Consider the following 26,945-nt stretch of genomic DNA (forward strand, 5'->3'; position numbering starts at 1 on the left):
ATCTGCCAGTCATTGCCTCAACACTACAGTGTCATACATTCATAACCAGACATGGCTTTGTCTTATCTGTCTTGCAGAGAGGCTGTCACTGAGCTTTGTCGTCTGCTACAGGCTGAGCTGCAGACAAAGAACAAAGATGCCTCTTAAACACTGCTATTGTATGTGCTTCTACCACTTCCACTGGCAGCGTATTCCAGGCACTTACCATGCTCTATGTAAAAATCCAGCCTCTCATATCTCCTTTAAACATTTCCACTTTTAGCTTAAACCTATATTCCCTAGTAATTGACATTTCTACCCTGGGAAAAAAACTCCAACTATCTATCCTATCCGTACCTCATAATTTTGAAAACTTCCATCAGGTCACTCCTCAGACAAATAATAAAAGATGGAGGACACTTCGCATTGCTGTAAAGATTCCCACAGCATGCAGCCTTTACAATACTACATCTTTCCAAACTATCGATGCATCAGCCATTTCTGGCATTTTTCCGAGGTATGTGCTGAAATAAGACCAGGTGATCAGAGGATCCCCACAGAAATCCCAGCACAGCAACGTTTGCTCAGGGCAACACTTTCCTTGCAGAAATGAAGAGCACTGTGGTGCACTATCCCAAATGAAATCAGGACACCTAATCACTCAACTATCTTCTGAGTGAAGATCCAGTCAGGTAAAAAACCCTTTGCCTGTGAAGCTAAGGGATGTACAGGCTAAAGGCCTTTACCGGTGCATGCTGTTCGTCCACAATCGCTTCTCACTGGCTGCTCCTTATTTGTGAATTTGCTCCCACTAGTTTGTTAGTTTGAGTCTCCACCTCATAGTTTGTTACAAGCATGTTGCCTTGCTGGCACTGACAGGGCATTCATTTTAAGCCTCAGACTATATTCAATAGAGACAGAGTTAAATGGAAGAAATGTAATTGTTTTTCCTCATCTTTGATGTTTTCCAGAATTGATTTTGCAAACACTGCTGCGCTGTGTAGATAATCGAAGTACTTCAATTACATGAGGGCACATTTATTAATTTGACACAGTCCAGGCACCAGTAATTAGACAGAAAGCATTAGCAATGCTTAAAGCTGAAACAGTGCTCAAAACAGAATCTAATCATCCTTCATTATTCTTTATATTTCCTAATCATTTGCATAAATTTTTCTTAAATACAATGGTTGATCATTTCCCTTTCTAAATAACTTGGTCAATGTACATAATTAGATATAAAAACTTACTTTTTTTTTACAAATTTAAATTAAAATAAACTAAAAACAAAGCCGATTGAGCTTCTTTAGCAAGGACTTGTTTAACTTACGGTATGGCAGATGATACAATTCAGTATTGAAATGGAATTGGAACAGCAGAAATCACTACATGAATATCCACAGGTAATTATCCAGGAATAAAAGACAACAACTTGACTTGAAATATGCATAAGCTGTGTAAATAGATTAATAAAGATTTGTCATATGGAATTTGATAGATTTTATGGCATTTCTGGACACTTACAAGCTATTTACTTGTCTCAGCACAGTGGCGACATGGTGGCACACTGGTTAGCATTGCTGCCTCGCTGCACCAGAGACCCGGGTTCAATTCCCAGCTTGGGTTACTGTCTCTGAGGAGACTGCATGTTCTCCCCATGTCCGCGTGGGTTTCCTCTGGGTGCTCCGGTTCTCTCCCACAATCCAGAGACATGTTGGTTAGGTGCATTGGCCATGTGAATTTCTCCCTCAGTATACCCAACAGGCACTGGAGTGCGGTGACTAGGGGATTTTCACAGTAACTTAATTGCATTGTTAATGTAAGCCTACTTGTGACAGTAATAAATAAGCTCATATAAACCGGTGGGTGGAAAACAAGCACGTAACATGCCAATTTATCAGAGAACCTGCACCCAGTCTGTGCAGGTTTTAATCACCCTGTTAAGTTTATGGATAACTCTTATTACGCAGTCCCGGCAGATATTTAAAATAGCTATCAGAGCCCTTAAAGTATGGTCTGAGCAAGAATCAAAAGGCCCATGCAGAAGTAACCTATCCATCTATGGAACAGGCCTTGAAATCATATTGAGAAAAGTTTTGGCTAAAAGCATTATTCAGCAAATGGTCAGCACTTCATCGCAATAAAAGCAAAATATTGTGGATGCTAGAAATCTGAAGTAAAAATAGAAAGTGCTGGAAAAATGCAGCAGGTCTGGCAGCTTCTCAGAAGAGTAAAACAGAGTTTTAAGCCCAAGCATTCACATCCAATAAGACTCTTCTCCAGAACCCCAAAGTTTGGAACTGCTGCCAGACCTGCTGAGTTTTTCCAGCACTTTTTATTTTTATTTCAGCATTTCATCAATCTCTTTGGATTGAATTATGTGCTCCAAGGGGGCGGTACGGTGGCACAGTGGTTGGCACTCTGCCTCACAGTACCAGGGACCCGGATTTGATTCCCGACTTGGGTCACTGTCTGTGTGGAGTTTGCACATTCTCCCTGTGCCTGATTGGATTTCCTCCGGGTGCTCTGGTTCCCTCCCATAGTCTGAAAGATGTGCTGGTTAGGCGCATTGACCCGAACAAGTGCTGGAGTGTGGCGACTAGGGGAATTTCACAGTAACTTCATTGCAGTGTTAATGTAAGCTTCACTTGTAACTAATAAATAAACTTAATAAATAAACTTGAGAACAGAATTCCACACCGCTGGCTAGCATGTCAGATTTTCTGCTCCATCCCACCCATCCCATCCCATCATTTTCCTGTTGGCTGGGTGTTGGAGAGAAAGGGATAAGGCTTACTGACCTTCTGAAAGGCCTATTCAGAGCAATTGTTGGAAGCTGACTGGAATTTTCCTGTAGGCCTCTAAATCTCCAGCAATATCAAGGAACAGGGCAGCTGCCTGAGGGGGCAGATAGTGGGTGGAGGGGGCAATGCTCCAGGCAGATCAACCCTCCCAACTATTATGGCACAGTAAGAAGTCTCACAGCACCCAGGTTAAAGTCCAACAGACTTATTTGGTAGCACAAGTTGTTGGAGCATTGCCCCTTCATCGGGTGAGTGAAAATTTTGGTTCAGAAACAGGGCGTATATATTTATTTGTGAACTAAACTCTTCACTCATCTGATGAAGGGGCAACACTCTGAAAACTTGTGCGACCAAATAAACCTATTGGTCTTCAACGTGGTGTTGTGAGACTACTTACTGTGCCTACCCCAGTCCAACACCGGCAATATCCACATCATAACTACTATGGTAAAAACACTGAATCTGTGCACTTCCTTATCTTCCTACTTTTCATAAGAATGTTTGTCATTAATTTCTTAACTAACCACACTATTCTATCAGCAGATGTTCCCATTATCTCACCGCTCAGCCTTGGGTATCGCTCTCAGTTCCTTCATATCTCCTCTGTGTCCTGTTCAGCAATGAATGTCTGTGAAAGCTGTTATTGTTACAACTGCTGGAGTAGCAGCCTTGGAACTATCCTTGGCCAAGAACCCATCATACCTTCAGTAGAGGTTAAATTTCCCATTATGCCTAGGAATTCTTCTGATAATTATTTTTGTCTGCTCTAAAGTTATTGATGCACTATTTTAATGTCAATCTTAATAAAACCATTTTATTTATCTCACTTCACTACCTGCCTGGTTTCAGTTGCAGCCTCAGATCACCCTGTAGAGGAAATTCCATGACCATCTTCCCTGCCTACAGTGATGGCTGTCCTGTTAAGGATGATTTTTATTGTAGATGTCATAAAGAGGACACCTCTTTCTTGAGGTGTCCTCTCCATCACCTACCTTGAAAGGTCAACTTCTGCTGCTTCAGCGCTGAAGATCTTACTATTGGCTCCTAAACTGTGAGAACCTATTCAACATCCTTAATTAGATTGTAAGCCTACCCTTTGGCCATTAATAAGCTGATCTGGAGAAATTCACAGCCGAGTTACAGTTCCCCACAGAATGGGGAACTTCTGATGCCACCCCCACCCCACATCACCCAAACCTCCCTTCCATTTGAGCCTGGAAGCAGTGTCCTGAAATCTGCATAGAAAGTGTTGCCCTTTTTCATTGCAGGTAAAGAAAACCCACAATTGTGGGGACGGTGTGTAAACTGAGCTTTGCAGATTGCATGCACCATACATCTTAAAGAACTGGTGCCGAGCATAGAAGATTGTCCATCCATGATCCTCACTTAAAGAAGGGCAAGCAGTATCATGCTCTCCATCATCTCTCTAAGGACAAATGGAATTTCTAGAAGAACAGGCTGAGCTTTTGACAGGATGATGTTGCCTAGTTCAAGCAAATTGTCTTGAGCGATAGAAGAGGAAGAAATAAATTCTAATTAAAGTGCGAAGCAAAGAAAGCCAAAAATAACACACAAAAAGTAAGTTCCAGAAATTACAGTGAAGAGACAGCTTTGAGAACATTTTCATTGGCTGAGGGAGTGCACCATTCCTAATTTGGGATTAAAATCATCTCCAGTCACCTTGAGCCCTGGTTTTCCACTCCCACTATGCACAGAAACAGAATGTCAGTCCCCTGACCATTGATAAAACTTGTGTTTGCACATATGAAAAATTGCATTCAAAGAGGCTTATTCTTCAGACTCAATTAAACATCTCATAAGTTTATTTGATTATGCTAAGCAAAATACCAAATGCCATTCTTTTAGATATAATTCACATTTGATGGTTCTGTTGTGACATTCCCATTAAATACAGATGAGGCTATTTATTTAGGGTTTCCTGAGTCTCCCCTTCTTTTTGTGCCTGAACCATTATTACTGACTGCCATCATTTATAACCTTTGTTTCATCATTTCTATGAACAACAGTCTGTTCAAAGCCCACAACACAAATTAATGAAGATGTAAAGCATTTTACCCAATAAAATAAAACTTAAATACTGAAGGAGAAACAGAATTGTATTTGTAAATAAATGTGGAATGACGTAGGCTTATACACTGAATAGAACATTGAGGATTCTAGAAATGTATGCAATATAATCAACATAATTTATTGGTTGCTGCACCATATATAAATAAAATTCCAACACTAATCTATGATTTCTCTTTATATAATTATTTTCAAGAAATCAAACTCTCGAAGCCTGCATAGACAAGGAAGAGGTGAAAAAAGCCAACAGTTCAGGTCAAGGACTTTTCATCAGAACTCAAGAACTCAATTGAACTGACGGCCTCTATTGAGTGATGGGAGGGGAGGTATGGAGACAGTTGGGTGGGGTGAGGGGGGAGCGGCGGGGAGGTGCTGTACTGGCATTATGCCAGAGAGGCCACAGAATTGTCCCTAATGAGGATCACAATCACCTTAGTCAGTTGCCTGCTTTTCGGCTATGTGCTGTTAACCCTCTTCCTAATCCAGCCTTGGGAAACCTCCTCAGTGGCAGAACGTGCCAGGGTTATGTTCTGACATAACTCTCCTGTATTTTTCCAGCTCTGCCTCCCTGCCTTCAACCCCTTTCCATGGATCTGGGAAAATCCAGTCTGTTAAATCTAATATCTTTCTCACCATAGATGCTGCCTGGCCTACTGAGCTTTTTCAGTTTTTGATTCAGGTTTTCAGCAGCTGTATATTAGTACACCAGAGCAGCTCCAATTAATAATTCAATTCAGATGCTGATTAAAACATTCCTAACTGACATTTTGATCTATGACATATGATCTATGATCTTTAAAGTTACACTAAATATTGCATATGTTATGTCGTGGAAAAAAATATGAAAGAAACAATTCCAGAGTAATAAACAATTGTGTCTCTTTAGGATTTTTTTGGAAAGGTGACTCAGTCTTATGGGTTTACCTATAGCTTTGTTAAATACTATTTACCAAGTTCATTGTTTTCATAATATCAAGCATGCTAGATCAGGGGAGGCATCACCAATTTCATTTGAACACGAGGATATGTTTTCTGACTCGGCACTTCCAGCATGTAGCTTCATCCATTAGGAACACATACCAGCAAATCACACTCATGCAGACCACATGTTTCCATCCATTCATTTCAATGGATAGCAGTCAGTATGTGCGTTTGTTACTGATAATGCATTCCCAACAGTCAAGGCTTCATATTGGGAGTGTGTGAGTAGAAAACTTACCTCATTACATTTTCACTGAGCCTCTCTAATGTTTTCTCATCCAGAATCCTTTTTTGACCATAACTGTTGTACTAAATCTTCCCTTCCACACCTTTTCAGATGTTGGGTGAGGATCTGTATTTTGTTTGTAGATGTTGGTTGATTCCTTTTCCACATGCTGAGAAGTTTGAAAATCTGATCTGTTAAATCATCAGGGTTGGTCAGCTTGACGAGCTGAATGGCACTGCGCCGAATTCGAAGGGAAGTCACCAGTAATGTGGCATCTTCTTCAGAAAGTTCAGAAGCCAGCCAGTAAAGCATATCCTCAGATGTCGATTCTATAAGTTAAAGAGTGCAGCCATGATTAATAACCAGGATTTGGTTTCTATTCATTTGTGTGATGTGCTGGCAGGGTCGGCAATTATTGTCCATAATTTGCCACTGAGGAGGTGGCAGTGAAGCTGCCTTTCTGACAACTGAATGGTTTGCAAAGCTCATTTCCACGGGCAGTTAAGAGTCAACCACATTGTTGCAGGTCTGGAATAAGCAGGCAAGTATAAAATGCAAAGTTTCCTTCCTAAAGGACATTAGAGAAGCACTTGCGTTTTTACAAAAATGCAGAAGTTTCCATTACTGATACTAGATTTATAATACAGATTTATTAATTGTTTAAACTTAAATTCCCCAACTGACCCAGATGGGATTTGAATTCATTGCCTGACTTGTAGTCCAGGTTCCTGGATTGCTAATCTAATAATGTAAAGAACTACAAAACATTAAATGTATTCATGAGGCTCTTGGGGCAAAGGGAATCAAATGTTATGGGGAAAAAGCAGATTTATGCTATTGAGTTGGATGATTAGCCATGATTGTAATGAATGGCATAGCAGGCTGAAAGGGCCAAATGGCCTCCTCCTGCTCCCATCTTTTATGTTTCTATGTTATGTTTACATCACAGATTACCAATCATGTGCATAATTGCTTGTATCTTATTTGCATGAATTATCCAGGTTGCAGCTACATTCTAAAGTTTGGAATATTGATAGCTATTCCCACCATGTGACAAGTATGGATGAATTGTAATTTTTCCACTTCAATAACATTTATATTTCAGCATAATATATTTCAGTGTAATGTATTCTTGGCTTGACACTGAAATGACTTGTTCTATCATACCAAGGATATATAGCAAATGTATTTAACATTGGAATGTAAATGAATGGTAAGTCAATAATGTGGACAATTGAACAACAATTTGGGGGAAGAGGATCCGCAAATATGCCCATCCTCAATGATGGGGGAATCATGTACAACAGTGCAAGAGGCTAAGCATTTTGCAAATGTCTTCAGACATCAGTGCCCAGTGGATGATACATCGCGGCCTCCTCCTGAGGTCCCCACCATCACAGGTGTCAGTCAATTTGATTCACACCACATTATATTACAAAATGGTTGAAGGCACTGCAGACTGCAAAGGCTGTAAGCCTTGACAATATTCAGGCAATAGTACTGAAGATTCATGCTCTAGAGCTACTGAAGCTGTTCCTGTACAACGACAGCACTGGCATCTACCCAGCAATGTGGTAAAATTGTCCAGGTATGTCCTGTATATAAATAGCAGATATATCCAAACCAACTAATTATTTCCCCCATGAGTGTAACTTCTGATCATCAGTAAAGTGATGGAAGCTGTCATCAACAGTGCTATCAAACAGCACTTGCTCAGCAATAACCTGCTCACTGATGCTCAGTTTGGATTCTACCAGATCCACTCAGCTCTTGGTCTCATTACAGCTTTGGTTCAGACATGGATAAAAGAGCGTAAGTCATGAAGTGGGGTAAGACTGACAGTTCTTGACATTAAGATAGCATTTGACCAATTGTGACATCAAGGTGCCTTAGGGCAATGGGAATTCAGGGAAAACCCTACACTGGTTGGAGCCATACCTGGCACAAAGGAAGATGGTTGTGTGGTTGGAGGTCAGTCATCTGGAGAAAGCCATAGGCACATATGGTTAAGGCCCACAACCTGGAGTTGATTGGCTGCCCACCCCTTGACCTGTCTCAGTAAAATCCAAAGGTTTGTGAGTTGGAGTCAGCTTCCTGACACACTTGGAATTTTCATCCTTTATAGCCCACGCACAGCCAATCCTGCACCCTCATCTTTGCAAAAGTTCCCAGCTGCTGGCATTAAAGTTTAATGAATAATGGCAAAAGAATTACTCGGAGCTGCTCGAGTAATGCCAGTGAAATTGGAGACGGCACTGAGAAAATTCCCAGGCAGAAACACCACTCCTTTTCCTTACCTGATGCAGTGACTCTATTTGTGCTTGTCGAATGACTGATAAGCTTTTCTCTCTGTAATTAAAACAGAGCATGATGGAATGACATGAACACAATATAAAATAAAGCAAGTGAAACTAAATTGTTGCAGAAAATGTATTTTAAAGAAGTTCCCTTTAGCCTTTCTCTCCCAAAGGTAGTTTTCTTGTTCTGAATGCTGCATCTCTCTCTCTTCACCATAGCAGTCACTGCACTTCAAATTAGTTTATTGTCTGTGAAATGCTTAGGAGTCACCAAGGATTATGAAAGATGCTTTATCAATGCAAGTTTTTTTTCCCACTTTTTTTTGCTTTTCTATTCCTTGTCTTTTTTTATGTGTGTTCCTAACTGAAATGATTGGAAGAAGTCAGTCACCTCCAGGTGAGGGCAGCAGAGTGGTAAAAGTAATTGGTGGTGGCAGGTAAGATTTGCATAGGTGCAGTCACTGCATCCAGAAAGTGGTCTATTGAGAAGCTGTTGTGAAGGGACAGCTAAACCCCAAACACTATTTCAGTGCTTCCCTCTCTACCTCCTCTACCGGGAACGCACACCGAGACAAATATCAACTGCTGCTGGAAGGTCATCAACTCGGTGAAGGACGCACTTTGGTCCGCCCGAAACTTGCTGATCTTCCAGCTGAAAGAACTGTCCTTGACCGAGTGTTGCAGACTGGCACATTCCAAGGTCCAGGACTATGTGCTGAGGGACGGGCTGAAGCTTGGGGCAGCTGCCGCAAAGGCACAATGGGGAAAGGCCACACTGTAAGGCCTTTTAACGGAGGCAGACCGAGGGCCCAGGAACTGCAGAATACCCTTGACCTGCGTAACTGTGTGCCAATCTGAGCACTAACGGCACACAGTAATCTATTGAGGCATGTATATAGTTTTTAAGTATTGCAATGTAATCATTGTAATTAGTACAAATCTGTAAATATTGAGACATGGACATAGTTTTTTAAGTACTGAAATGTAGTCACTGTAGTTTGGACAGATCTGCAAAAATGTTTTGATTCCGCATTGTTTTGCTACTCGAAGCCCTGTACATTGTAATAGATTACTTAAGATTTTTATGAATAAAGTATATTTTTGGAAAAAAAAATAAAAAAAAATTGGGAGGATGACAGGCAAGGGAGAGGTGAGTTGAGATTCTTTGATTCTTTTTCCGGTATTAAGGTGGTTAATTTTGTAGAGATGTTGGCGTTGGACTGGGGTAAACACAGTAAGAAGTCTCACAACACCAGGTTAGAGTCCAACCAGTTTATTTGATAGTAATCCCACAAGCTTTCAGAAACAATGTTTCCTCTATTCTAATCAGTATTCTGTAAACTGTGTGTGACTTTATATGCCCTTCTCTGATCAGAACCTTCCATACACCTGACGAAGGAACATTGTTTCCGAAAGCTTGTAAGATTACTATCAAATAAACTGGTTGGACTCTAACCTGGTGTTGTGAGACTTCTTACTTATGGCAGTAAAGGCAGTGGTACGCTCCTCCTGCCAAATGTGGGAAATTAGGGAGCAATCTAGTCTCCCTGACAACTTTGTCTGCCGGAAGTGTGTTCAGTTGCAGTTCCTCACAGACTGCATTGATCAATTGGAGCGGCAAGTGGATGCACTGCGGAGCATACAGAAGGCAGAGAGTGTGATAGACACTAGTTACAGGGAGGTTGTCACACCACAGGTTCAGTCAGGTAGATAGATGACCACCAGGAAAGGCAGGCAGGTGGTTAGGAATCTCCTGTGGCTATTCCCCTTTCAAACAGGTATACTGATTTGGATACTGTTGAGGGGGATAGCCTGAGAGGAGGAGATACCTGCAGCAGCCAGGCCTGTGGCACCAGACCTGCTGTAGAACAGAGTCGGGCAAAGAGCAAGTGAGCAGTAGTAGTAAAGGACTCACTAGTTAGAGGCACAGACAGGCATTTCTGTGGCTGTGATCGAGACTCCAAGATGGTGTGTTGCTGCCCTGGTGCCAAGGTCAAGGACGTCTCTGAGACGTTGCATGACATTCTTATGGGTAGGGTGAGTAGCCAGAGGCTGTAATACATATTGGTACAATGATATAGATAGGAAAAGGGATGAGGTCCTGCAATGTGAACATAGAGGGCTAAAATGCAGGGCCTCGAAGATAGTAATTTTTGGACTACTACCAGTGCCCTGTGCTAGTGAGAGTAGGAATAGGAAGATTAGACAGATGAATGTGTGGCTTGAGATCTGGTGCAGGGGGTAAGGATTTAGATTTTTGGATCATTGGGAACTTTTCTGGGGGAGGGTTGATCTGTTCAAGAGGGACAGGTTACACCTGAACTAGAGGGGTACTAACATCCTGGTGGGGAGGTTTGCTAGAGCCATTTGGGAGAGTTTACATTAGTTTGGCAGGGGCATGGGATCCAAAGAAGACAGAAGAGAAGAATGAGAACAGCACAGAAGTTAAAGAGAGCACATTAAGTTGTAAAGGCAGTGTCGGCAATCCTAATACCAGACAGATCAGGCAAAAGCAGAGCAGAGAGCAAGGGAAGTCCAGATTAAACTGCACTTATTTCAATGCAAAAGGCCTAATGGGCAAGCCAGATTAACTCAGGGCATGGATGGGTACGTGGGACTGGGATATTATAGCAGTTATTGAAACATGGCTAAGGGAGGGACAGAACTGGCAGCTCAATGTTCCAGGGTACAGATGCTATTGGAAAGACAGAACAGGAGGTAAGAGAGGAGAGGGTGTTGCATATTTGATTAAGGAAAACATCACGGCCATATTGAGAGGGGATATATCTGATGGTTCGGCCACTGAGATATATGAGTAGCACTGAGAAATAAGAAGGGGGAAATCACTTCGATAGGGTTGTAGTATAGGCCCTCAAATAGTCGGCGGGAAATTGAGGAGCAAAGATGTCAGGAGATTACAGACAGCTTCAAGAAAAATAGGGTAGTAATGGTAGGGGATTTTAACTTTCCCAACATTGATTGGGACAGCCATAGTATTAGAGGGTTGGATGGAGAGAAATTTGTTGAGTGTATTAAGAGGAATGTCTCATTCAGTATGTGGATGGTCTGACTAGAGAAGGGGCAAAACTTGACCTCGTCTTGGGAAATAAGGAAGGGCAGGTGACAGAAGTGTTAGTGAGGGATCACTTTGGGACCGGTGACCATAAATCTATTAGTTTTAAGGTAGCTATGGAGAATGATAGGTCTAGCCCAAAAGTTAAAATTCTAATTTGGGGCAAGGCCAATTTTGATGGTATCACGCAGGAACTTTCAAACCTTAATTGAGGGGGAGTCTGTGGGAAGGCAAAGGGACGTCTGGTAAGTGGGAGGCTTTCAAAAGTGTGTTAACCAGGGTTCAGGGTAAATACATTCCTCTTAGAGTGAAGGGCAAGACTGGCAGATGTAGGGAACCTTGGATATTTCATGATATTGAGGCCCTGGTCAAGAAGAAGAAGGAGGCACATGACATGCATAGGCAGCTGGGATCAAGTGAACACCTTGAAGAGTATAGGGGGTGTAGGAGTAGAGTTAAGAGAGAAATCAGGAGAGCAAAAAGGGGACATGGGATTGTTTTGGCAGATAAGACAAAGGAGAATCCAAAGGGCTTCTACAAATACATAAAGGGCAAAAGAGTAACAAGGGAGAGAGTAGGGCCTCTTAAGGATCTTGTGCAGACCCACAAGAGATGAGTGAGATCCTAAATGAATATTTCTCATCAGTATTTACTGTCGAGAAAAGCATGGATGTTAGGGAACTTGGGGAAATAAGTAGTGATGTCTTGAGGAATGTACATATTACAGAGCAGGAAGTGCTGGAAGTCTTAAAGTGCATCAAGATAGTTAAATCCCAGGGACCTGATGAAGTGTATCTAAGGACATTGTGGGAGACTAGGGAGGAAATTGCGCTCCCCTAGCGGAGATACTTGAATCATTGATAGTCACAGGTGAGGTGCCTGAAGATTAGAGGGTGGCAAATGTTGTGCCTTTGTTTAACAACAGCTGCAGGGAGAAGCCTGGGAATTACAGGCCAGTGAGCCTCACATCTGTGGTGGGTAAATTGTTGGAAGGTATTTTGAGAGACTGGATCTACAGGCATTTAGCGATGCAAGGATTGATTAGGGGCAGTCAGCATGGCTTTGTGAGTGGAAAATCAGGTCTCACAAATTCAATTGAGTTTTTTAAAGGGGTTACCAAGAAGGTAGATGAGGGCAGTGAAAGTTGATGTTGTCTACATGGACTTTAGCAAGGCCTTTGACAAGGTACCGCATTGTAGGTTATTGCATAAGGTTAAATCTCACGGGATCCAGGGTGAGATAGCAAAATGGATTCAAAATTGGCTTGATGACAGAAGCCAGAGGATAGTTGCAGAGGGTTGTTTTTCAAACTGGAAGCCTGTGACCAGTGGTGTGCCTCAGGGATCAGTGCTGGATCCACTGTTATTTGTCATTTATATTAATGATTTGAATGAGAATATGGGAGGCATGATTAGTAAGTTTGCAGATGACATTAACATTGGTGGCATAGTGGACAATGAAGAAAGTTACCTCCGATTGCAACGGGACTTTGATCAATTGGGCTGGTGGGCTGACGAATGGCGGATGGAGTTTAATTTAGACAAATGCAAGTTGATGCATTTGGTAGATCGAACCAGCGCAGGACTTACTCAGTTAACGGTAGGGCACTGGGGAGAGTTACAGAACAAAGAGACCTAGAGGTACAGGTTCATAGCTCCTTGAAAGTGGAGTCACAGGTGGACAGAGTGGTGAAGAAGGCAGTCAGCATGCTTGGTTTCATTGGTCAGAACATTGAATAGAGGAGTTGAAATGTCTTGTTGAAGTTGTACAAGACATTGGTAAGGCCACACTTGGAATACTCTGTGCAATTCTGGTCACCCTATTATAGAAAGAATATCATTAAACTAGAAAGAGTGCAGAAAAGGTTTACTAAGATGCTCCCGGGACTTGATGATTTGAGCCATAAGGAGAGGCTGGATATACTGGGACTTTTTTCTTGGAGCATAGAAGGCTGAGGGGTGATCTTATAGAGGTCTATAAAATAATGAGGGGCATAGATCAGTGAGATAGTCAATATCTTTTCTCAAAGGTAGGGGAGTCTGGTGCTTGGTGTTGGCAGATGCCAAGGTGTCTGAGTGAGAGAAAGTGTTGGGGGTGTAAGGGTGTCCCCTAGGAGACTGGAGGTGGTTCACTTACCCTGGCTTAGTGAAGAAGATCATACATGTTCAGCTCCAACCCGAGTTCCACACCTACTACACCTTACCACCATTTTAAATATCCAAATTCCCACCTACACTTTCCCTATCTGTGTCATTGCAGGACAAACTCAACCACAACTGGTGTGAGTGGGCGTAGTGAGTCTGAGTCATGCTCAAGGTGAAAAACCACACACGGTTAGATAAGTGAGCCCTTGAGCTGGCTGGGGAGGAGGAAGATCACGCCTGCGCTGCTGGTGAAGTGGGATAGCAGAGAAATGTGAGAATCCTCAAGACATGCTGTTATTCCTCAAATCTCAAATGAATTGTCAATGTTTCCTCCATTTCCCTTCTAATGCCATGTGCCTTCTCTTGCACGCTGATCACCGGTAAAGGCCAGACCATCCTTATGCCCCCCCCTAGACCTACTGGACTCCAGCATTTCAGAGGGGACTTCTCCAACCCTGCTGTGGAAGAATCATCTCAGCTGTCACCCACACCCAGCACCACTGCAGATACTCAAACCTCAGTGGGATCACTAAATAGACAGGTTTCTGGCTCACTCATTGATGAGAACCTCAAAGTTGATGGTCCACAACAGGTGGAGGCAGGAATGTCCCAGTGAACCGACATTCAGAGGGATGCTGAAGCCCGGGACTTTGTTGAGACCATTGCCGATGATGTGCCCCTAGGGCCTGGTTGTTCCTCGAGAGTATCAGGAAGGGATGACAGCAGCCCTCCTCGGAGTGCAAGACTGATCGGAGGAGTCCCATCGCCTTCTATCTGAGGAGATGTTGCCATCACTGCAGCTCAACGAGGCCAACACTGTGAGGGTGGAGCCCGCAGTAGAGGCTTTGATGCAGGACACATACTCCATGGCAGGGGATGTCCGCACCATGGTGCAGGGCTTTGACTGCATGGTGCAGGCACTGGTGGGAATCATGAGTGTCTGTGTCAGAGGATGGTGTGGCTTCTGAATCTCACTCCAGCTGCTCTTCCATCCCATGGAGAAGTACGGGGCCCCTGAGAAAACAATAGAAAAAGGAGCAGCAAGAGTACAGCCTGGGGCCCTCCAGCAAGGGGGTCCTGGGCATCTCCAGCCCATCTGATACCTCCCGCTCCATGTGAGCAATAAGCCTCCAGCCTCTGACACCAGGAAAGGAAGAAGTCAAATATCCCTGCAGCCCAAAAGTATGCCTGGGGACTGCTGCCAAGGTCATCACAGGTGAAAGCAAGCAGGCCAGCTCAACCCCAGCTGTGGATCCTGGTGATACACTAAGGCCTAGTGGAAGAATGAGGAAGATTAAGGAACTGTGGACACTTAATGCACACAGGTGAAAATAGACATTAGTGTAGATAGGTCACTTTTTTGTTTTGAATATTTGGCGTTAAATTTGTTCACCCACAGAGCCTCCACCCGATCTGTCTGTACCACCAAGCTTGGAGATACCACCGCACTCACCCAGTGAAGTGTGAGAATGGCAGTGCTATGTCTCTCCCATCCTCTTACCAGCCCCCAATAAGGAAAGACAGTCCCTCAGCTGTGATATGGACAGGAACCCAGGAAAGGGAACATGGGAAGTGCTGCCTACATACCTGCCTTTCACAACCCCTTTAAAGCAAGGGGCATTCTGACATGAAGGGGAGGTAAGGCCTGCAAGTGACCCATCCTGACCCCTCTCCTGAAGTGGTGATTCTGGGACACACATTCCCAGCCCCATGTTGAACAAATTTGTGCCCACCAGGTCCTTTCTGGTGCCCCTGAGCAGTGCACACCATGGAGAATGCTGGCTGCCTGAGTGCTTACTTCCAAAATCCCCTTCGGAGGTGAAGGCACCAGGTTCACACTTATAGCTGCCCAAGTCTTCACCTGGATCTGTAACTATCTACACAAATAGTTTCGTCTGGGAAATTTTAATATACTTGACCATACTGACAGGATTCAGATCAATGAGGGAAAATCAAACTGGATCACTCCTTTCAATAAAGAAAGAACCCTTACAGTAATGAGTTAAAGGAATAGTGGATCTGTTTGTCATGGTATAAAATGAATTCTGTGGCAGTGGGAGAGCTGCATCGATGGGATAAACCTCTTCAGTGCTTTGCCAATAGGCCATTCTCACATCTGAGTCCAATTCATGAGTGTTAGCAACCTGTGTTAATAGACTGTTGTTTGACCACAGTTCACATTCTAACTAATCGGATCCTGTCCTCTTACTACATCTGCAAGCAGATATTTCCCAGCAAGGGTTGCTGAAGCTTAATCAGGAGTGGAAACCCTGGCTGTTATCTTCCTTTTGACTATAGCAACCCACTGCTTTCCGAACTGACATCAATTAATGCAGCACAGGCACAGGTATTAAACCTGAGAGTTTCCTAATCTATTACAGAATGTTAACTTGAGGAGAGAACTAAAATCCAAATCTATTTTCCCTACTAACATGTATAATATCCAAAACGGTTCTTGAAAAATGTTTGCAAATACAACATCAGCATGTATCAGCATGTGGAGTAGTGAAGTATCTGTACACACAGTTCCCACAAAACAGAAAGAAGAAGAAGAATAACACTAGGAAAAAGAACCAAGTTCAGAAGATGACAAAAAAGAATTGGGAACAAAAGAGTATTAAAAAAACACAATTCCTTGTCCTGACATTATTATAAAGAGCTGCCCTGTTCCACCTGTGTACCCGACTTTACTGGAAGAATTTATCACCAGATGTCACTGAGTCTTATCATATAAATCAGTTTAATGAACATCATATTTCACACATTGTGCCTTACCTTGGGCAATGTTAATAGCAGTTTACATACGGGATTGCACTGCTGGTTATCCAGCGTATGATATGCCCCATCCCATTGCTGGGTTAGCTCTTCTTTTGTTATTTTGTAAAATATTGCCATCCCTTTGTAATGAGGAGAGCAGTAGTTACCAAATTCATCCACTTCAGTCACATCAAGTTGCAGTCTGGCTTTCCGCTGAGAGTGGAATATTAATGGATATCCTCGAATCATGTCTTGGTCATTACCTAAATCAGGATGTAAAAAGCATGACATTAATAGATTTTGATTGGCAGTGATCTCATAAATGCTCAATTTGGGATCCACCAAGACAATGCAAGCTTAGCACAGCCTTAATCAAAATATGGACAAAAGAGCCGAAATTCAGGGATGAGGGGATGGTGACTATCCTTGACATTTAGGCAGCATTTGTTTCAGTGTAGCATTAAGGAGCTGAGGTGAAAAGCTGAGGGCAATGGGAAGCCAGAGGAAAACTTACTAGTGGGTGGAGATTGGGGCAACACGGTGGCACACTGGTTTGCACTGCTGTCTCGTAGCACCAGGGACTGGGGTTCAAATCCCAGCTTGGGTGGCTGTCTGCGTGGAGTTTGCACATTCTCCCTATGTCTGCATGGGTTTGCTCCCACAGTCCAAAGATGTACGGGTTAGGTAGACTGATCATGCTAAATTGCCCCTTAGTGTCAGGGGGACTAGCTAGGGTAAATGCATGGGGTTATGGAGATAGGGACTGGGGTTGATGCACACTCAATGGGCTGAATGGCCTTCTTCTGTATGATTCTATGATTCATATCTAGCACAAAAAAAGGTGGTTCTGGAGGCCAATCATCTGCCCCAGGACACTGCTGCAGGAGTTTCTCAGAATAATGGCCTAGGCTCATAGAATCATAGAAACCCTACAATGTAAATGGAGGCCATTCGGCCCATCAAGTCTGCACCAACAACAATCTTACCTAGGCCCTAGAACACATAGCCTTGTATGTTTACCCTGCTAATCCCTCTAACCTATGCACCCTGGGACATTAAGGGGCAATTTAGCATGGTCAATTCACCTAACCGACACATCAGTGGACTGTGGGATGAAACCGGAGCACCCATAGGAAACCCAGGCAGACATGGGGAGAACACACAAACTCCAGGCAGACAGTGACACAAGCCAGGAATCGAACTCAGGTCCCTGGAGTGGTTAGCAATGCTAACCACCATGCCACTGTGTTGCTCAATCACCTTCAGCTGCTTCATCAATGACCATCCTTCCACTGTGGGGCACATGGTGGCACAGCGGTTATCACTGCCATCTCACAGTACCAGGGACCTGGGTTCGATTCGCGGCTTGGGTCACTGTCAGTATGGAGTTTGCACATTCTCCCCATGTCTGCTTGGGCTTCTTCCGGGTGCTCTGGTTTCCTCCCACAGTCCAAAGATGTGCAGGTTAGGTGAACTGATCATGCTAAATTCTCCCTTAGCGTAACTGAACAGGCGCCGGAATATAGCAACTAGGGGATTTTCACAATAACTTCATTGCAATGTAAATGTAAGCCTACTTGAGACTAATAAATAAACTTTATAAGTCAGAGTGACGTTCACTGCTTATTGCAGAATGTTCAATTATATTTACAGTTCCTAAGATACTGAAGCAATCCATGCCTCCAAGCAGCAAGATTTGGGAAATAGTCAGGCTTGGAGTTGATAAATGGGAAGTAATGTTTGTGCCAAACAATTGCCTAACAACAATCTTCCCTTTACACTTAAACCAACATTAAAATCCCATGGGTCACAATCAACCAGAAACTTAACTGTATTAGCCACATAAATACTATGACTGCAAGAGTAGGTCAAAGGTTTGGAACTCTATGGTGAATAACTCACCTCCTGATTCCCCAAAACCTATACAATATCTACAAGGCACAAGTCAGGAGTGTGATGAATACTCTTCACTTGCCTGGATGAGTGCAGCTCCATTAACATTCAAGAAGCTAGACTTGAAAATAGATTGTCATTTCTTCATCATTGCTGGAACTCTCTAACTAACAACGCAGTGGAAGTACATTCATCATACAACAGTAGTGATACAATTCCTTCTAAATTCTGAAATGGCTGGCAAGTCCAACGTGAAATCTGCAGACTCTTCACCATGCTAGCAGCATGATGTTCAAAGGGTTGGGTAGATGAGATGTTTGAAGGTTCGTGTACTCCCTCCAGTATCTTGACCTAGCCTCTGATAGTTCCCAGTCATGTCTCTCAGTATGTTTGGTGCCTTTCCCAATGAACCTTCTTCAATTTGGTCATTTCTCACGGGTAATTAGGGATGGCAATGAATTCTGGTCTTGCAAGTGATGCCCATGTTCCATGAATGATTAAATAAAAATTGCTTCTTCTTAAAAATATTGTTAGATATGAGATTAACTGCAGGGCTCTATAACTATGCTGGTGCGCAAATTTTCACTGAAACATTTAATTTATTTCCTACAATCAGCCCAAATTGTTGTGAAAGGACATTTGTAACTTGTTGCTTAATGGATTGAATTAAAATGTATTGTACAAATTATTATAGAGCTCCCTTCTTGTGCTTTAATTGCATTATTGCTTTTTATAGAATAATCAGTAATAGTTCAGAGAAGTTCAAGTGTTCATGTTTTTAATATCTCTGTACTTTCAGTTGTTAACATAACCTATTTAGCATTTGCGTATTGCACATATCAAATTTTACTCAATCTGCATTTCTACAAATTCTTCAGTGGAATTTACTTGAAGTATTGGGGCGGTATGGTGGCATAGTGGTTAGCACTGCTGTCTCACCAAGGACCAGAGTTCAATTCCCATCTTGTGTCACTGCTTGTGCGGAGTCTGCACATTCTCCCATTGTGTCTGCCTGGGTTTCCTCTGGGTGCTCTGTTTTCCTCTCACAGTCTGAAAGACGTGTCGGTTAGGTGCATTGGCTATGCTAAATTCTCCCTCAGTGTAGCCAAATAGGCATTGAAGTACGACAGCAGTAATTTCATTGCAGTATTAATGTAAGTCTAGTTGTGACATTAATAAATAAATAATAATTTTCCTATCAGTGATTAAGGACAAGGGAACAGACAAGTGCAAAACATTGGTGGCAGTGTTTTACAGATCTTCTGCCTGTGAAGGCTTAATGAAAATATTTGTATTTGCAGATTTGCATGGCCTATTAAAATGTATTGTGATCATTAACAAAATGTATAATTTTCATTGAGATTGGAAGTTAAGAAGCAAGCCAAGGAGAAAAGGAACCAGATTTAATTGAATGTATTTAATTCCAATCGCTAGCTCCGCCAACTGAAGGCAAACAGCTGACAGTAAGTTCACCCAAGCCCCGAATGAACAGGCCAGGACAATCTGCATATTTAGAGTAGACTGAACATTCCAGTAAGGGGGCATCAGCAGTGTTAGCTTGTATCTGCCAGGAAAATGTCAAAGCTACTTCCCTTTCCAACAGAGGAAAGGCAACCCAGGAATGATCCAACAAAAGAATCACTTGTTTGTATCTTCATCTCCCAATGCTGCCTTTTTAAATTTTTTACGATTCTTGAATCTAAAAAATGTTGTGGTCTTTTCTGGGCACTAGGGACACCGATGCCAGCTTTCTGCAGGCTTGGGATTCACCGAGGCCTTAAAAGGTCATGTTGGGGGCAACTCCCTGGCAAATCCTGTCTTCCATAAGACATACACATTTGGGCATATGAGGAGCAGGCAGAAATTCTTGCTTTTTCTAGACACCGCCCTATTTTCCTGAGGGTGGAATCTCAGTCAAACTAAATTTCATCTCAACTTCCATTAAAGACCCTTAATTTTGATTGAAATTTTAAGGCCCATATCTTTAACTTGACAAAGGGAGAATTCATGATACAATAATGGGAGTATCTCAGAAATGACTAGATTTTGGAATAGTCACCACGGCTTGGATGAATTCATTCATGGACATGAAGGGGAAAAAAGGTTACACGGCCAGAATTCTCCCAAAAAAATTCTAAGTGTCAAATTTGCGTGAAAATTGGAGTAATTTATGCTTTTTTTTTCAGTGAGAGTTCGGAGAAGAATCTCCCACACTCTGTGCACTGCAGAGGCACCAGTGTGAATATCATTAAAAACCAGGGGGCAGTGCCCATCCCCACTGGAGAGGCTGAAATCAGTGCACTGAGTGGGCCACTGTGCCTGCGCCATTTTGTCAGCACTGAGAAGCCCAATTGCCCCTCCTTCACTCCAGGGGTTCCCCATTAGTGGGGAGCTATTCTAAACCCTGTTGGAGTGAACCACTCTGGCAGAGGGTTGGGCACTTCAGTCTGGGCCTGCTAATCAGGTTTAAAATATATTTAAATAAATTACTTTCCACTGATTTCCGGTGCAAAGCAGACAGTGCCTGAAATCTGGTGCTTGGAATCGCTATCGGTGCAGGAACACATGCGAATCCTACTCATCGCCTGCTTCAGGATTCTCCCAACACTTACGGGAAAATCATGGCCGTAAAATTTGATCATATAGACTCCCCTATATGATCAAACCCTTGGGTTTAAACAAGGATAATTCCGACATAACCAGAAAGGGACTAATGGTAACACAATGTAAGAGATTGCTAAAAAGCAGAACACTGCTGGTTCAGTTCCGAAGGATACAAGCTCAGATGTTAACAGGTCCCTTTTCTCCACAGATGCTGACTAACCACTTGTGTATTTTGAGCATTTATTTTTTGCTTTTGTTGTATAAAATTTGTAATGAATGGGGCAATAGAAAGTAACTTGCAGATTATAAAGCAACATTGAAAAACAGAAGTGGTATTCTCAGGTTGAAATGCTTATGGTCAATATCAAAGTAAAGAACAAGGTTTTCAGTAAGGGCAGGAAAGTCCTTCCAAATTATGTCAATTATAATAGTCAATGTAATGGCAAACAGATCCCATTAAAACAGATTTAGGTGTGGCACTACTAGAGAAAAAAACGTTGCAGAATGTGAGAAAGAATGATTCGATAACAAGGATTCAGGGCAAACTAGAGAGAATCCTTCCCCAAATCATGGCACGGTGGAGCAGTGGTTAGCATTGCTTCCTCACAGCGCCAAGGACCTGGGTTCAATTCCAGCCATGGGTGACTGTGTGGAGTGTGCACCTTCTCCCTGTGTCTGTGTGAGTTTCCTCCAGAAGCTCTGGTTTCCTCCCACTGTTCAAAGGTGTGCAAATTAGGTGAATTGGCTATGCTAAATTGCCCTTTCGTGTCCAAAGATGTAGAGGTGAGGGGGATTAGTGGGATAAATACATGGGATTATGGGGAGAGGGCTTGAGTGAAATGCTGAGTTTTGTGCAGATTCAATGGGCCAAATGGCCTCCTTCTGCACTGCAAGAATTCTATGAAATCGCCATTATTATTGGTAAATTATTGCACACTGAGTGAAAAATTGTGCCCTTGGAAAAGTTTCATGCGTCAAGACTTTTTAAGAGTCCCGACATCTCATGGGTCAGGTGTATGCTGACAGTTGGAATCTTCAGCAAGGTGGCCAATTAACAGGCAGCCCCTGCATTCACCACCCAACTAAGGGCGGCAGGTCAGCAGCACTCAATGAACAGCAGAGCCACCAGCAGAGGCGGGTACAGCTGAGGCGGGCAGGCATGTGCAAAGGTGCCTTAAATTGGAGGCTCTCTTGGAGACATAATTAATATTTGAAAAAAAACGGAAGGTTGACAACTCACAAAGCTGAAGCTTTGGATTCAGGATTGGAGGGGGGAAATTCGGGAGAAATACAGATAGAAAAGACAACTCAACATCCATATCTGGAAATTCAGCATTTAAAGGTAAAATTACTGGTACCTTACCTAATGATTTAATGTTGCCACTAAGCTTGAGTATAAGCTGCTCGCCCTCTCTCATTGGGAAATCTTCAGATGGCTCTGGTGGGCCCCTGTATCCGTCTTCACGAAGTTTAACCAATTCCCATTGTAAGCCTTTGGAAGGTACCATCTGGACTATGATGTGGTGGAAATTGTCCCTTTTGTGATACATAACAACATTGACCATAGTGAATCGGATTGCTTCTTCCAGTTCATGTATAAAAGGAATCAAACAGCTGTTATCCAGTGAAGGTGATAAGCGAATGACGATAAATCTGTGTAACGAAGAGGGATCTAAATCAAATTCATAAGACAGGATAACAGTACTAATTTTACAGCAGTAGATGTTTTGTAATGTGCATCCCTAATCCACCCTGTCACATAATGTTATCCAGCTTCACTGGTGTCTTAACACCTTTCTAACAGAAGTCATAAAGACTGCTATCGCAGACCACAGCAGATGCTGCAGCATTCAAACTATTTAGAAGCACAACAGCAAAATTACTGCTCTTCCATATATAATAGATTGACGTAAGTTACAGGCTGCCAAAGAGCCCTTGTTGTTCATGCTTATTTTATCATTAAAAGAATTCTATTATTTTCCATATTTTTAAATTAATGTGTAGGGTTGAAGATCAGAAATTGCTTAATCAGTACTTGCTATGAGTTACTTTTTGAGAGAATTTGAGGATTCAGAGTTCATGATCCATCACACAATTTATTAATTCCTAGGACATTCAAAGGATAGAAGTCCTGATGTCTCTCAGTCATCTATCTACAACTGTCAGCGTTTTAAAATCTGAGTTTAGCATCATTGTAAAGCTTCCTACCTCAACTCCTCACTCTTTTTTTATACTTGATGGTACCCAGCATGATTCCACCACTGATTCCCCAACTAAATCACCTTTATATCAGGGAATCATTTTACCTTTGCCATACTAGTTCAGGATGATTGAGAATTCATAAAAGCTGGTGACAATACACAGTAGAAACAGAAGCAATTATGAAAGAACCCAAAAAGATCTTAAACTGGACCTATAAAGATAAACCACAAGTGAACAACATCTGAAGCAGAATTAGAGAACGTCAGAAACATTGAATAGCTTAAGCAGCATCTGAATGAGAAAAACAAATGGAAATCACTGGTGGCATTTTCATTGAATCTTCTGATGTAGGATCACGTGCAAAGTGTTACTTCTCATTGAAGCTGCTGCACATTTCTGGCAGATTGGATTTTCAATGGAGACTTGTTTAAAATTATAATGTATTTATTTTTTATTTTTTTACTCCATACTTAAAGTTACAAATCCAATGCCGGAGCAGACACGGTAAGCCCAAATCCATTCCTTGCTTGCTCCAAAAACCAGATTCAGATTCCGACTGAATCCAATTCATGGTTCCTACATGAGAGAAAAACAAGATTCCAAGGTGACAAGATAAAGCATTGCACCACAACTTGGGCTTGATCTGACACTTGGGGTGGAATTTCCCGTCCCGCCTGCCACGGGAATCATAGCGGGCAGGACACGGACCATGCAAAGGTCTGTTGGCCTCGGGCAGGGTTTACCAGTCTTGGGGTGAGCGTGGTCAGAAAATCCCGCCAAAAGCCCGAGAAGTGATTCTGGGTTTGCAGTCAAACTATAACAGTTGCATACCTGTCCAGATGTTCAGCAATTTCAAATGCAACTAGCCCATTTTGCACATCTTTCACAATTACATCGTCCATGATCAGCCATTCTTCATCTTTGGAGTTAAATGCTAACAGTTTTAAGGATTCATTGATTGCCTCTCTATGTTTCTTGACAGGGGCACTCATTAATCTATAAATGGACAAGTTACAAAGTAAATACGCAAAATATTTAGAGCATTGCATGTATTAAATATGCTTTATGTTGCAGTTATTAATATTATTTTGATGTGCCAAAGTAACTTCCTTGATGCTCTATATTTTGGTCTGTTTGCAGTTGTGGAATTGAGTATGTGAAAAGCTTTTACAGTTGCTGATACGAGGGTATCACAGTTAATCTCTCAATTTACCGAATGCGATGACTGAGGCTTTTCTGTACCATGGCCGTGGCTGCTCGAGCATGGTCTGTTTCTTCTCCTAATCTCTTCTTGTCTGGGTTTGGTGGACAGGGCAAAGTGACTGTAATTGATTTCCGAAACTGCTGGGTTGATGGATGCTTGATATGAACAAGGGGGCTGGTAGAGATTATGGGATGATATATATCTTGTCTTGATTTCATTCCAGACAGAAGTGTTGAATCAATTGGCTGAACCTATGAGAACAAATAGGCAGAGCACAAGTAAATAATCTGACATATTTTCAACTTGGTTTATTTCTGAGGGGCGAAGAGCACAGTTTCTGATCAATTTAACCTGATTAACATGGTGTAAAGTCGGCAGAATCAATAGGAAAAATGGGTGAAGATATGTTATATCGGATTACCTCTGACTGAGTGCCCCAACCAATTTTTCAGTGAGTTACTTTCAAGGATCAGAATCATTAGATTATTTTAATTGTTAGCATTTGCAGTAATTTATAGAATAGCATAGACTAGAATAGATTAGAACACCTATAGTGCGAAGGAGACCATTTGGCCCATTGAGCCTTCAACAACAACATCCCACCAAGGCCCTATCTCTGAAATTGTACGAGTCTCCCTGACACTAAGGGGCAATCCACCTAACCAGCACATCTTTGAACTGTGGGAGGAAACTGGAGCACTTGGAGGAAACCCACACAGACTTGGGGAGAATGTGCAAACTCCACACAAACAGTCACCCTCAACTGGAATTGAACCCAGGTCCTTGGCACTGTGAGGCAGCAATGCTAACCACTGTGCCACCATGCCCCCTTCTCTACCCTCTGTGAGATTTTCTGCAAGATTTCTCCTGATAGTGGATTGCAAAGACACTCTGGAGAGTCACATAGAGATGTGGTGGGAGATCTTGGAAACCCCCATGGAAATTCTACACCATTAAATTTTATGCTCTAGTGTCACGAGTTAAACTTTCACATCACCATTTTATGACTGTGGAGTGATTAATCATCTGCTCATTCTAATATGATCAGCATCCTGTCTGCTGCATTTGGACATACAGTAAAACCACCCCATTTAAGATTTGTAAGCAGTATTTTGATGCTGTTTCTGAAAATATTTACAACATCAGGCCCCCTCATAGATCATCAAGTGTGGCAGAAGAGGGAGAATCTGATGGTGGAGGAAATATCATTGGCTGGTAGGCCAGGAGAAGAGGAGCAATCAAGGTTTCAGCCCATCTGATACAATTTCACTGGAATTGTGGTGCTCATGTATGGGAAGACCCAGACATTTGGGCCCCAACTCATTTAGCTGGACTCTGAGCCTGACTGACTACACTTTTGAAAAAAACACACAAGGGAAATTTACCTCGCCGCTCCCATTTAAAAAAAAGTAATTAAATTCCAATCAAGAACAAGGGACAAAGGAGGTAATAAATTGGTGACCTGGAGCAGTTTATGATGAGGAGATGTTGGTGTTGGGCTGGGGTGGACATGATGAGAGGTCACATGGCACCAGCTTATAGTCCAACAGGTTTATGTGGAATCACAGGCCGTTGGGGCGCTGCTCCTTCATCAAGTGACTTCACCTGACTTCACTTGACAAAGGAGCAGCACTCTGAAAGCTTGTGATTTCAAATAAACCTCCACATCATGAACTATAACTTGATGCCATGTGATCTCTCATCTTGGAGCAGTTTAGTTCTTGATGAGATCCAATGAATTCCCAAATGTAGTCCAGGTAAAGGTAGCCAAAGCCCTCCAGGATCAGTTAGCTTCAAAAAAAAACTTCACATTTTCTATCTTAACTTGTGTTGTGATCTACCTGGGAATCTTTGATTGGAGAAGCATATTAAGTCTCAGTACTGGAAGTTTTCTGCTAGCAATGAAACCAAATAGCAGCATGATTCATGGGGATCAGTGTTTGTCCTCATCACCTGACTGAGTATATGACAGGGAACATAGAACATAGAACATAGAACATTACAGCGCGGAACAGGCCCTTCGGCCCACAATGTTGCGCCGACCAGTCTTATTTTAAAAAAAAACATTGACCCACTAATCTAAACCACTCCTTTTTCGTCCATAAACCTATCCACCAATCTCTTAAACGCCCCCAAACTAGGCGCATTTACAACTGCAGCAGGCAGGGCATTCCAGTCCCTCACCACCCTCTGGGTAAAGAACCTGCCCCTGACATCCGTCCTATAACTACCCCCCCTTAATTTAAAGCCATGCCCCCTCGTGCTAGATTTCTCCATCCGAGGAAACAGGCTATCACCATCCACCCTATCTAAACCTCTAATCATCTTATATGTTTCTATAAGATCCCCTCTTAGCCGCCTTCTTTCCAGTGAAAACAACCCCAAATCCCTCAGTCTCTCCTCATAGGACCTCCCCTGCATACCAGGCAACATCCTGGTAAACCTCCTCTGCACCCTCTCCAAAGCCTCCACATCCTTCCTGTAATGTGGGGACCAAAACTGCACACAGTACTCCAAGTGCGGCCGCACCAGAGTTGTGTACAGTTGCAACATGACGCTGCGACTCCTAAATTCAATCCCCCTACCAATAAACGCCAAGACACCGTATGCCTTCTTAACAACCTTATCTACTTGATTCCCAACTTTCAGGGATCTATGTACACATACACCTAGATCCCTCTGCTCCTCCACTC

At 42.6% G+C, this 26,945-nt stretch overlaps 1 protein-coding gene across 1 annotated transcript in view; it reads right to left on the bottom strand.

The window, feature by feature from the left end:
• Positions 1 to 4,648: 4,648 nt before the first annotated feature.
• dthd1 (death domain containing 1) overlaps positions 4,649 to 26,945 on the bottom strand; it is a 48,952-nt gene continuing 26,655 nt past the window's right edge. Inside the window, exons 5-10 of the mRNA XM_080198483.1 lie at positions 24,262 to 24,503; positions 23,880 to 24,044; positions 22,210 to 22,499; positions 16,368 to 16,612; positions 8,376 to 8,427; positions 4,649 to 6,407 (exon numbers count right to left, since the gene is read on the bottom strand). Of these exons, the coding sequence (XP_080054609.1) occupies positions 6,127 to 6,407; positions 8,376 to 8,427; positions 16,368 to 16,612; positions 22,210 to 22,499; positions 23,880 to 24,044; positions 24,262 to 24,503 (1,275 nt within the window). The 3' untranslated portion in view covers positions 4,649 to 6,126. The remainder of the gene's footprint in view (positions 6,408 to 8,375; positions 8,428 to 16,367; positions 16,613 to 22,209; positions 22,500 to 23,879; positions 24,045 to 24,261; positions 24,504 to 26,945) is intronic.

Source organism: Carcharhinus amblyrhynchos, chromosome 1 (genome assembly GCF_965287045.1).
Source record: "Carcharhinus amblyrhynchos chromosome 1, sCarAmb.v2.hapA, whole genome shotgun sequence".
Lineage (NCBI taxonomy): Eukaryota > Metazoa > Chordata > Chondrichthyes > Carcharhiniformes > Carcharhinidae > Carcharhinus > Carcharhinus amblyrhynchos.